Here is a 13,302-nt window from a genome sequence, read left to right as displayed (position 1 = left end):
TATTCTCGTAAACAATACAGATACCGATCGTTAGTAGTCAAGGAGAGCGACAACCGATATTTCAAGCCGATATTCGTTTTCAGTAAAAGAGAAAACATTATCGTAAACATACAAATAGTTGACGGCTTTGGTTAAAAATTCTAACGTGTATTGCAGCGAGCTTTTCAAATGTCAACATAGTTTCTTAATTTTATTTATTTATTTATTTAATAAAAAGTGTTGGTAGTTCCCATTGTCAAGACCATTTTTTTTTTTTTTTTATAAAGTGGAAATTTAAATAAATCCATAAGTGAAGTTCCGTGTGTGTCGCTGAGCGACAAATGCATGCGAATGTGGCTCATTTGGGGTTTTCGTCAGGGTTCGTAAAAAGGTTCCAAAAGATCTTCGCCGACAGTAAAACTAGTCTGAATATGTTCGAAAGGGTTTTGTGAAAAGTAAAAACTGATCACAAATCCTTTTTTTTCCTCTTTTTTTAAATTTTTTGTTTTTTTCTTGAGACATCTTCCAAATCCTGATGGAAACCCTCAATTTTGCTACGTTCGCAAGCATTCACCACCCTTTAAGGCTTTATGGGCCTTCAGATTAAGATTCCGATTTTGTCAAAATGTCAAATATCGGCACCGATAATTGTTACCGCTCCGATTTAGCAAAATGTCTCTTGTCGTTCTTCAAGCTCTTGGCGAGTCTGGCGTTCCCACGCGTCCCCGCTTTCCTCTGCAGACTTTTCTTGTCCGTGTACGCGTTCAGGGAAGTTTCTCGTTGCGTCGCCTGACCGACAGCGCAACATTTACGACTCCGGCGAGAGCGCGGCATAAATCTGCCAACCGTGTTGACACAAAACGGCTTTGAAATTGCTCATAAAAGTTCACGTGGTCAATAACGCGCTAAAGAAACCTTGAAAGAAAGAAAGAGAGAGAGAGAAAAGTGGCGCGCCCCGTTTTCACGCTCGTCGTGCTGATTTGCGTCCATTCGTTCATTTGTGCGGCACGGCCCGAATCCAAACTCCCCAAACTTGTGGTTTTTGCCCAACTTAGCTCCCTTTTGATGCTCGCTCATATTATGGGATGTCCAAAGCGCTGACGTCCTCTTCCAGGGGGTGTAATTACAAGCCGACTGAAGGGCGGGTGCAAACCGATAGGACCCTTTTGGTGTTTAATTTGCGACGGTGGGGGGGGGGGCTCTTGCCAGGGATGGGCCACGTCGGTCGGTGGGATTTATGAGGAGCGGTCCCACCCTGAACCAAGTGGACCTTCCCCCCCCCCCTCGCCATCGCTGACTTCCACCACATGAACGCAGTCCAAATCTAGCGTTGGCGCCCCCCTTCACGCATTCCTTCACTGTCAACTCGCCGTTCGGCCCCCAATTGTGTTCGGCGGGTGGAGATGTTTCCGATCGGATTGTAATCCGCCGTTTAGTTTTTTTTGCTCGATTCGAGTCACCGCTAGCAAGCGCGTCAACAAAAATCCATTTGCTGGCTTTGATTGGACGCGCCAGCGGCGCGAATGCGGTCAACGGGCGCGGCGAGGTTTTCAGGGTCGCCTCCGGTCTGCCGCCACGCTGATTTTGCATGCCTGCCCGTTTTTTTTTCCCGCCGCCACCTGCCATCTTGTTTTGTCAACATGTGAACACGACCTTCACAAAAACCTTCCTGGAGGGGGAAACCTTGTTTTGATCACGCTCGCACCCGCCGCTTCCTGCCGTCGTATCAACAACAGGTGCCCGCACGTCGCGTCGCGCCAAAACAGAATTCTCGGCTTCTTCTTTATCTGCTGCTCCATCCCAAGCGCACAAAGAGCGCTGCACGGGAACCAGGCCGCCGCCGCCGCCGCCGCCGCCGCCGCCTGCGTGTTATTCCAGCTGCGGGACATTCTTTTGTCAGAGCGGCTTTGCGGCGTTAGCCGTCCATGGCTGCCCCGGAGAAAAGCCCGTCAAAATAGACTGATTATCGGCCGGGCCGATTCCTGGTGCCGATTTTTGGCAATTTTAACAAATATCGGCATCGGCCTTTTTATGAATCGGTATCGGTATGGGCCTTGGGAAAAAACAAACATATTGCTACGAAAAATCCTTCATGTGTGCCAGAACACGGCGACACGATGGGATTGGATGCAACCCCCCCCCCCCCCCCCCTAATTGTTTCAATCCAACAGGCCGGCAGAAATGAGTGGCAGGTAACTTTCTGCCTCGTTACGGTTCAACAATGACCTCCAAAGGTGGAAAATCTCCGGTGTTGATGATGACGTCACCGTTCGTGCAGAATATTAACACAAAACTGAAAAACTGAAGGCGTGCTTTTTTTCTGGACTCGGCAGTGTGGGGGGTCCGACTTGGAAAAACCTAATCCGGCACGTCGTCAGCGATCTCAGAATGACTCTGATCTGGTTTTAGGGCTTGGACTGGTCCAACCCCGGAGAACGTTGCGCTTTGCGTCGCTCGCTGGCAGCCGGCGCCGATGAGCTCGTCCTCCGATGTTGGATCATGTTCAAGTTCTCTGCCGCTTGTTTTGGAAGCCGGGAAAAGCGTTTTTTTGTCTTTTCCCCCCCGGTTGCGGTCCGGCCGCCATCGGCCATCAGCCGCCGCCGCCGCGTCGCGCCCAACGCGATTGTGAGACGCTGCCGCGATTGCGAGAGCGAGCGTGACGCATGTTTTGTCAACGCCAAAAAGTCGAGCACGTTGGACGACTTGCGTCTGCTCCTTCAGATTGCCAAAACCGAAGACCGCCTCAAAGGGGGGATGCTCGAGATGCAGTCGTCCGTACGTGAGCTGCATCTTAACTGCGATTGTCACCGTCGTTAAAATGTTACCGCTGCTACTTTTGTCGCCTCTTTTAATAAGTGATGGATCGATATGTTTTTTTTGTTTTGTTTTTTCGGGTCCGATACTGATTATCAGTAGTTGGAGGCCAATAACCGATGTTTGAAGCCGATATTCATTTGGCATAAAGTACAACTGAAAATAATCATATCCAAATTATGAGTCATGGCTACAAACTCTCAACACGATGCTGAGATTCCTTTCAGGATAAAATTATTATTATTATTATTTTTTTTTTAAATCTTGCCATGCTCCCAAAAACATATTTACTGTATACGTTTTTTACGCTTTTGTATGCTCGAGCATACAGAAGGCTTTGATGCAGCCTCTGACCTGAAGAGGTCCCTTAAAGCAATGGTAGTTATTACGACAACAAAAAAACGGCCAGCAGGTGGCAGCAGAGTGTAAGAGATCAACCAGGGCCATGTTGCAAAAAAATAGATAGAAATATCAATTTTTTCCTGATGAAAGAAGAGACTCTAATCTTTCTTTTGGTAGGTTCCATGTTTTTAGAGCAATAGAACCTAATATTCTGTGGGCTCCAGAAAACGGGAGCGAAGGGGTTTGCTTCAGTGAAAATGGCTGCGAGTGAACGAGTTAACCGATTTTCCGATTTGCAACATGATTAAGTTTTTATAAAACAGAACTAGTGCGTCAGGAGGTGACATCTCAAAATAACCAGTTTAACTGATTGCTTATCGGCTGTCGGGTTTTTAAAGATGGCCGATGCCGATATGCGGCATGATCTCGAATATTAGCGCCGATAATCGGTCAATCACTACTTCTAATGCAAACGATGTGTTATCTGACAAACAACAATATTGGTGACGATCCTTCATTATTTGTGCTTTGGTGCGTTTTATTCCAGTTGGTGAGAATTTTTTTTGTTCCATTTTCTTCCTTTAACCGATTCTTCAAACATTTGCCATTCAGTGCCCGGTTTGTTTTTTATGAACATATATTGACCGTTCGGCTGCACTTCGGCTGGTTTCCGACACGCGCGCGTCTCGCACCTGGCCTTTGTTTGTCGCGGCGCAGCTCTCCAAACAAACCCCAATCAACTTGTCCAGAGGGCAGAAGAAGGAGGAGGACCGAGGGGGGCGGGGGGTGGGGGGGGGCATCCGAGCAGGGCGGTGTCCAGTCCGCCGGACCGCATCCTATTAGAGCCAGGGAGTGTTGAAAAGGGGCGTGGCCCACAGCCGGTAACATCTGTGCCTGCCCCCCCCCCCCCCCCCCCGCTCCCCACCCGCTCTCGGCATTCTGCAGAGGGAGCGAGACGAGCGCAGCGAGGGCAGAACTCTCAACGGCAGGCGCAAGTTTTAGCCGGGGGGGTCCGCAATTGATGTATTCCGGTTTTCACCCCGTCAGCAAAAACCTCCGAGCTTCAAGCTTGCATGGATGAAAAACGCCGGCAGAATGCGGACGCTGCAGTGAGTTGAGGATTTTAAAAAGAGGAGGCGGAGGAGGAGGACTGGCGGAGAGGGTAAGAGCCCACGAACGCTGGGGAGGGTGCGTGCGGCGGTCCGCTATCTGCCGGCTGGAATGTGTGTGGGGCGGGGGAAGGGGGGGGTCAGGGCGGCTTTTATCGCGGTCCCGTCTGCAATCTGGACCGCACTCGTCGGGACGCAGGTGATTGGACCGCGCCAGCCTAATTAGCGGCCGCTGGAGTGGAAAAAGATGTTGCCGTAGAAACCTGTGGGGGGGGAGGGTGGGTGACAGTCGCCCCCCCCCCCCCCCCCAACCTCCGGCCCGCCCCCGAGGCTTGAGAGAGAGTTGTGCTGTGTATGCGGGGGAATGACGAGCTCGGCGCGAGTTGATGTACGTCCGCCGCCTGCGACTGGCGACACGAGCGTCGCATGATGGTTTTCACGTGAGAAGGAAAGTCACCTTGAGCAAACGGAGGTCTTCGGATTCTTCTCAGGTTGCACTTCCTCATCGCATCCCTTCCATTTTGGACGCTTCATCACAGGGATGATCCGATTTTTTTCTTTTCAACAAACATCCAGATTAAAATGTGAGGCCAAAGGGTGGCTTACCCAAAAATACAAAAAAAAAAAATAATCGCCCACCAAAGCACACGCCGGCCGGTCGGCAACCGCTCTGGTTGCCATAGCAACTGAAGCAGAGCTCAGGCTGTGCGAGAGAGATTACAACTCCGACAAAATGTCATTGATTGATTTGGAAGAAATTTGTGGCTCAAGTGGACGCCAAAGAAACAAAAACAAACCAAAAGTGCTAACTCCGCTCGCTGATCGGCGACATTGATGCAGCTGACGCTCTCAATTGGAACACAATCGGGTTTGTGATGCTAGAATTTTCGAAACGATGATTCCGATAACGCAAATAATCTGTTGACTAAAAAAGGTTGAATCAAAATGACGGCTGTTGCTAATGTAGCTAATCCTGAATCGTAAATTCAGACAAAATGTTCTTAACTCATTCACTCGCAGCCGTTTTCACTGAAGCAATCCCCTTCACTCCCGGCTGTTTGACTGGATTTTGACTGTTTTTGCAAGGCGTTCTGTTCTATTGCTATAAAAACATGGAACTTACCAAAAGAAAGATGAAAGGCTCTTCTTTCATCAGGAAAAAAAAAAGTGCATCGGTTTCCATTTTGCAGCATCATTTCATCATTATTCATAAATCTATTTAGAATTGTGAGTAATTGCGTTTTTTTTTCCAACACGGCCCTGGTTGATCTCCTTTGCTCTGCTACCACCTGCTGGCCGCTTATGTAATAACTACCACTTCTTCAACCATTTTTTGCAGTTGAGAGACTGCGTCAAAGCCTTCTTTGTATGCCCTAGCATTTTAAAAAAACGTATAAATACGTCTTTGGGACCCTTAAAAACTTTAAAATAGAACATATTTATACGTTTTTGGATGCAAATGACTTAAACTACTGTCAAAATGCTTGAGTGTGTTGTAGTAAATATTTTGAAGCTTTAAAGTAAGAAGAAAATGTAAAGACGTTTGAAACGGAAAGTTCATCTGGACTTTTTGAGGCGTCGTCGTCTTTCAAATGTTGGTTTGCCTCCAAGAACCTTTCGAGGCTTTGGGCGTATTTTGTTGTCACTGCGACAGTCGGAGCGGCCTGACATGACAGCAAACCAAACGGCGTGGTTATGACATAGTCAGACGGCTTAGCGTAACTATGACGACACGAAGCTCGTCTTGAGGCGACGCCCGCTCGTGCTTGAGCAGGAAACGCATTCAGCACGAATGGCGAAAGCGTTCGTTTCACGCGTGCGTCTTTGGGCCGAGATGCCGCGCCACCATTCCTTCGTATTGCCGGCGTGACCCCGGGAAGAATTTGAACTTGTTTGATGCGGCGGACGGGAGGGACCGCTTGCGCTGCTCAACGAGTTTGACCAGATTTGCCGACCCTTCGCCGTCCTCTTTTGTCTCAGTCCTCCCTGCGTTCGCGTTCCCACGCTCCCCAAAGACGAGCAGACATGACACGGCCTTGCAATTCCTGAAAAGTGTTTTTTTTTTTTTTGGTTGATGTAATGTTTGAAGTATGTACATTACTCAGAAATCTGTTCTTGATGTCCTGTTCTGTCGTATACTGCCCCCAGGTGGCCAAAGCGGGCACGTTAGAAGGAGCAGCACAATGGCCGTTGAGCTGCAAACGGTGACAGGAACAATTCCAAAACATACAGTAATGACATCATCGAATGAAATTAAAAAGAATTTAAGTACGATATTGGAACGGATTAATGGCTTTTCCATTTATTCCAATGGGAAAAGCTGATTGGAGCCCAAGAGACCCTATTTGGTTTTAGGCGGAAAACTTCAGTTGGGCCTCCATTTTGGAGGTTCCATTGTAGCAGTCGATTTGATCCTCTCGGGCTTTTCAGGTCATTGTTGCGTTTCTTCCAACATCTGCATCTTGTCTTTTTGTGCCCCCCCCCCCCCCCCCCACACACATAACACAGCCGCAACCTTTCAGGGCGGCTACGGCGAGAAAATCCGGTCAGCTGGTCTTGATCATGGCCGTTATCTCCTCCTGGAGTCGGGTTGACCGTCATGATGAAAAATAGGAGCCGGTGTTGAGGAAAATGACTCGATTATCTGCGCCGCTAATCGAGTGTGCCGCTGCTGTCGTCTGGACGTCCGCGGCCCGTTTGGAACGATCAGATCATCTCTTTCCTCCTGCTAGCTTTCTCGTCATGATTTTGATTCATAAAATGTTTTCATGAATGGCATCAATGGAACTCCATTTGTCTGTTCCCTCATTTGGCCTTGGCTGAGGTCGTCGCCCGTAGCGACGAGTGCAAGACTTTTTGCGCCCGACTTTTTGTAACCTCCGCCAAGGAGCTCAAAGCGCACTTTGTTCTCAGTCTGACCAAATTGGATGACATTTTGGCCGAGGAAAAGCTCGTCGCGTTTTCATCATTATTCATAAATCTATTTAGAATTGTGAGTAATTGCGTTTTTTTTCCCAACATGGCCCTGGTTGATCTCCTTTGCTCTGCTACCACCTGCTGGCCGCTCATGTAATAACTACAATTTCTTCAACCATTTTTTTGCAGTTGAGAGACTGCATCAAAGCCTTCTTTGTATGCCCTAGCATAAAAAACGTATAAATACGTCTTTGGGACACTTAAAACCTTTAAAATAAAAAGTTTTTGGATGCAAATGAATTTAGCTACTGTCAAAATGCTTGAGTGTTCCCTCATTTGGCCTTGGCTGAGGTCGTCGCCCGTAGCGACGAGTGCAAGACTTTTTGCGCCCGACTTTTTGTAACCTCCGCCAAGGAGCTCAAAGCGCACTTTGTTCTCAGTCTGACCAAATTGGATGACATTTTGGCCGAGGAAAAGCTCGTCGCGTTTTCGGCGCGACCTCAGCATTGCGACACGTTTCCACTTGTTTTTCCACGACGAGTTGAGTGAGAACGCCAGGACGGAAAGCAGGCGCGCGCGAGGCCTTGGGGGAGGTTACTTTTTGTTTTGTTTTTGTTCTCAACTGAAGCGAAAGGTCATGTTTGTGTTGCTTCTTGTTCCCAAATAACACACAAAAGTCAAGATTGATGTCATGCGGGAAAGTATCGGCATCTTGGGTTACTCGCACCGTTGAGGAAAGCCCCCCCCCGCCCGCACAAAAAGGATGCGAGCGTAAAATGTGTCAGCTGGCGGCGGCGGCGACACGTTTTTTTTGTCCGCCTTCTGTTCATGGTGTCATGTGAGAACCGCGCTCGGCCAGCCGCGGGACATTCGGAGGCGCTCCCTCGCTCGCACATGACCGGAACACCCCCCAACGTATGACTTGGGCCCTCCAGCAGTCTATGAGCGACAGCCGCCGAGACGGGTCTGATATTAATCCTCGCTTAAGCTGCCAGTCAGCATTTCTGCCGTGGCCCACTTCTTTTCCAAGTCTGCGTGTTTATCTGTGGCGGTTGGCGATTATGTGTGTGCGTGTTGCGTAATTGGTGTCGGCGTGTTGAATGTGCTGTCCAGATGTGCCCCGCGCGCACCCCGCAACGTTTGATTGGCACGCAAGGTTTGGTACAGCTGGTACCGCCAAACGCAACTTGTTTCGTCCACTTCTTGGACCCATCCAAATGCGGTAGCGGTGCCTTGAGATAAGAGCAACTCCACTCTTTGTTAACTACCGTATACAAATGTTTTTTCTTAAAATGTATCATGCCCAAGAAAACAAAACAAAAACTCGTATCCTAAATTTCCCCATTGAGACGTGTTGACGATATAGATGCTAGTTAGCTTTAGCAACTGTGAGTGGCCAAGTTGAATTTGGCTCCCACCGTAAAATGGCGCTTGTGTCGCAAGTCTGTGGTTGGATGAAAGGGAAGCCGCCGCCCCTTCGTGTTGGAGACACTTTCTTTCTTTTTTTTAAACGCCTGCGGTTGGCGACAACGCCAAAGGGGGCTTCCACAAAGCCGCGAGCGGCTCGTGTTGAAAATTGCGGCTTGCTGTTAAGTACGACAATCCCTCAACCTCGGAGCTCGCCAAATATGGTTTGTGGAGGGTTGAAAAGTTCAATCCTGTGTGTGTGCTTAGTGACGGGGTTCTCGCAAGACAGTTTTTTATTATTATTATTTTTTTCAAAGCAAATGGACGCCATGTGAATATGTAGGTTGGACTGGCATTAGCATTAGCATTAGCGTTAACGCGGCGAGATGATCATGAAATCGTGAGTCTGAGCCATCGCAAATCCCAAACCAGAAAAGAAGATTAGAACCGCCAGGCCCGCCCCCACTTTTCGTCCTCTCAGGTAAATTCAAACGAGCATCACGATGATGATGATGATGATGATGATGATGATGATGGCTCTCGGTCGGGACCCCTGAAGCAGGTCGACCGTCAGAAAAGGTCGACTGTTGTTGAGTAAAAGCATTGGAATGAAAACGTGGGCTGTTTTTGCAACAAGTGTCGCTTTGACATGAGTATGAATTTAATTTGTTGCATGAAAATGGAACGCTATAATATTGTACTGCATTAAAAAAAAATAAAAAAACATATATAGGCAAAAATCGGCTGAAGGACCGCTCGCCCCTGACCTTGATGTGAACTTGCGTAGCAAATTGATGTCCGCATTATGATGTTGTTTTTTCTTTCAAAATCACCCAAGAATGAAATGTCGTCGTATTTCTCGACAACCGCGTGTCATGTTGTGGATTTCTGCTTTTAACGCGACACGCGCGGCAACCCGATACGACGTCTTGTAAAAAAAAAAAGCGCTGAGGTATGCCAGCTGCCGTCAAAGACTTGATGACGCACATGTTTTCAATACACGAGCGTCCACTTTGTTCAGCTCTTAAACGTTAGCTCATTAGCATCGCGTCACCGCCGGCCTTCGCGAATGGCGGTTCGGAAATCGCTTTCCCGCAACGCAAGACGTTTTGGGGGGCAAATAGGAACGCGTGTCGAGCGCTTGCGGCGTTTCCGGCGGGCCTGGCGCCGTTTTAGCCCTCGTGACCCGCGTCTTTACGTTCAAAGGTGAAGCAAACGACCCCGAACCCGAACCCGAGGCGGGAGGACTTCAATCATGCGAGGGACCACGGTCGCGTTATTCGAGACCGGAGTTGGGATCAAACGTTCAAACCTCTTTTCTTGATGAACGAGTTGGGAACTTTTTCAAAGCGGTTCTGTCGAGCTTTTCGGCTGATCTTTCAGAACCTCCAAAATATTTGCTCTTGTGACAATATAAGAACCAAACGAAAGCGTAAACTCTCTCTTTCACCAGGAATCTTGTTTGTTTCTAGGCTAGTTAGTAGGACTACATTTCCCATGATTCTTTGACACGGAAACAGGAAGTGGTTCTAGTTCTGGTATAACAAAACGGTGTGATTGACATACAACAAATCCACACAAGGCAAAAACATTTTTTTTTAAAAACGGGACACTGGGACAGCACCTGCGTAATATACATAAGCCTCAAACCCGGGACTGTCCCGATGAATTTGCGATGTCTGGTCACCCCAAGAAATACGTTACCGTAACGCCGTCTTGAACTCAACGTTTGCAACCTGCTATGAGGTTAGCATGTTCGCAACTGGTGACAAACCCTCGAGACGTGTTGCCGAGGCAACTTTTTATGGCTAAGATTTCAAAATGATTCATTTTGGAGCTTTAATTGCAAGACGGTGAAACTGCGTGAACGTGTGGCGCGCAACAGGACAACGGGCGCGTCATGGCGTAGTACCAAAACTGGCCTGCCGAAGGGCGTTCAGACTGGATGATGCGAAGAAATAGTAGTAGAAGAAGAAAGAGAAGACGCGAGAGGCTCACTGTTAGCTTATCTGCTAATTGTGTTGCGGAATGACTTGTAAGACGCGTCGCAGGCAAACCCTCAACCACTTGCGCTTCTGTTTTCACCAGTGGCGCTGTCTTAGGGCCGCTTCCGTTTCAATCTCACAAGACGAACGCTCGGGAGAATCTTTCAGACGTCGGACAATATGCGACTTTGATCGCAAAGGAGGGAAAAGGCTCAATTGTGTCTCGTCGGAATGCGGCGGCCTTCATCTGGAACAACTTCGTCGTCCGGGGTTCACCCGGCTGCGCGAGGAATGTCCTCATGTTCCGGCAGGCCCGCGTCATGTCAAGATTCGAGAAACTTTCACCGTCTGACACACAACCTCCGGCGGCAAAAGTCCGAGCGAGCGAGCGAGCGAGCGAGCGAGCGAGCGAGCGAAGGTTGACAATTACGGTGCACGCAAACGCAACACAATCTTCTTGACGTTTGCGGAGCCGCCTGTCGCAGACGCCGCCCGCCATCTTGCCCGCCATCCCCCTCCTCACCATCTCAAGAGCTAATCCAAAGTTTACAGCGGGCTTTAGCTAATGGAAACGACGGGCCGTTTTGTGGACTAATATGGTCAAAGAGACGCTTTGATGCTCGGCCGCCGGCTGGCGTGCGCGACGCGACGCGGCGCAGCTGCTGCTCGTCTATTTAGAAAAGTCAAGGATGTGTCAAAATAAACGCACGCTTCAGCGCGCTTCCATGTGTGGCCTCTTGGCCCGGATCACCCGGGTCGCTCGGGCGGCCATCTTTTTCCCCTTTTTTAGGAATGCAATTAAGCCCTCGTTTGGAGCCGCGCGACCGATTCGGCCGTCCTTGTTTTTGCTTTGACAGTTTTTGCTGACAAACGAACGTCTTGTTGGAGACAAAAGACCGATTGTTGCAATTAATTGTGGCAGCGTTTCGCGTTGTGTAAAAGATGTCATTGTTCAAGGTTGCATTTACTCGTTAAATGTTTCAAACGTGACAATCTGAAAAGTAATCTGGCTCCACGAGTGGCGACGTTTGTCAACCAAAGCAGGCTCGGTCTTGTCAGAACTTCATAGTACTCTTTCAGAACATGTCTTCAACATGGCCGCCTTGCAATTGGAAGCAAGTTTTTTATTTTTATTTTTATTTTTTTGTTCCTGTCCTCCATCCCACTCATGACGTCATGTTTGCTTCAGTTCAATCAAACTTGGAATTTTGCTGCTTCGCGTGGTTCGGTTGACTCGTGCTCGCGTGAATACTTCAATTGGTCCCCAACATTTTTCACGCCGCAGACCGCTTTCACATTTAAGCAGTATTTTCGAAAGACTGGCATAAAACAAAAGATCGGAAAAGCAGCTGAACGTTCTGCGAAATGAAAAGCAAGACCTTTAGTACCTTTTGGCAGTCTTGACGTCTTCGCCGGCTCATGCGCACGCGTGTCCTCGGAGGCCGAGCGGCGTCGGCGCCTGAGATTGTGCTGTCGTTCTCCAGATCGGTTTCAAGACCACTTTTGAAGGCTCTCGTCTCGGAATCGAAGGCATCAGACGGGGTGGACTCCGGTCGAGTACCACTGCGACCAGTCAAAAACAAAGTCTTGGTCTCAACCTCCAAAAGTCTCGGTCTCGTCTCGGTCTGGATATTCTCTGCTCTCGATAAGGTCTCGTTTGTGGACTGCTGAAACTGTCCAATTTGAAATCGGATTTCTTTTTCTTGGAACGTATTTTTGAAGTCTGAACTTTGGGAAGACGATGTCATCGTCTCTGTGCAATTTGATGTCTCGGTTTACGAGGTGATCTTCGTGCTCTTTGTTCCGTTTTTAACCTCTTGGCAATCATCCAACGACGTCAGCTGTTGATGCAGTGATGATGATGAAGTTGCGTTCGTGTCGGCACCTGGCAGCGCAGACGGCGTCTGCTACCGACTTCCACGCCGGCGTTGCTCATCCATGACGGCCGATCTCGGGGGCCGTGTTTGATCTCCGAGACGGTCGCTAACGAGCGAATCCTCCGTCTCGCCTCGGGAAGGGAAAGTCCGACGCGTTGAGACAATCGGGCCGATTGAGGCGGGCCGCGTTCGTACACGCGGCACGAGCTGACTCATCATCCTTTAATGACTCCCGTGTGAGAGGCTTGACAGGAAGTTCTTTTTGTTCCCACACCAAGAACACAGCCGCGTAACCGCTGGGCGGGTCGCAGCCGGATAGAAAGTCGAGAGGTCTGAAAATGCCGGTTTCCATTTCACGTAAATTGCTCGTCCAAGTAACCTCACGTGCGCGTCGTTCAACCGATTCCCAAAACGTCTTGTGCCGTGTCTTTCAGGACCCTCTGACGGACGGAGGCCGAGTTGTGAGGTGGTGGAGGCCGTGACGAGGCCCCCCCGAAAGGAGGCTCCGCGACCCTCCCTGCCCTGCCCTGCCCGGCCCGCCAGGGGGCGTCATGGCTCCCCGCAAGCGCGGCGGCGCCGGCCGCCGCGGCGGCGGCGGCGGCCTGTCCTCGCTCTTCTTCTGCTGCTTCAACAACAGCGACCACCCGGAGATCACCTACAGGCTGCGGGACGACTTCGCCCTGCAGGCCATGGAGCCGGCGCTGCCCATGCCGGGATATGACGAGCTGGACGGGATTTTCTCCGAGTTGGTGGTGAGCAAGTTGGTTTTGTCTTCAGTCAGCAACTCGTACCGTCGTCACGTTACTCCTTAAGGCGTCTGATGAGAGCCAGTCACGGAGCATGAGGACATCACGGGATGCATTCAACGCGGGA

General features: G+C 49.5%; 1 protein-coding gene across 6 annotated transcripts in view; it reads left to right on the top strand.

The window, feature by feature from the left end:
- The window catches only part of daam1b (dishevelled associated activator of morphogenesis 1b), a 43,122-nt gene that overhangs the window by 9,938 nt on the left and 19,882 nt on the right, over nt 1–13,302 (top strand). For 3 of the 6 annotated variants that reach the window (XR_015090788.1, XM_086060967.1, XM_086060963.1), the window contains exon 2: nt 12,864–13,181. Coding sequence is in view for 5 of the 6 variants with exons in the window: in XM_086060967.1 (XP_085917093.1) it covers nt 12,981–13,181 (201 nt within the window). In the remaining variant the exon portion in view is untranslated. Of the gene's footprint in view, nt 1–4,090; nt 4,298–10,580; nt 12,787–12,863; nt 13,182–13,302 lie in introns of those variants that run through there. The other 3 variants (XM_086060964.1, XM_086060966.1, XM_086060965.1) reach the window with 3 other exon arrangements.

The sequence above is a fragment of the Leptonotus elevatus genome, chromosome 18 (assembly GCF_054856555.1).
Source record: "Leptonotus elevatus isolate MCC_2025b chromosome 18, RoL_Lele_1.0, whole genome shotgun sequence".
NCBI lineage: Eukaryota > Metazoa > Chordata > Actinopteri > Syngnathiformes > Syngnathidae > Leptonotus > Leptonotus elevatus.
The sequence above is the reverse complement of the archived record's forward strand: the minus strand, read 5'-3'. Positions and strand labels throughout refer to the sequence as shown.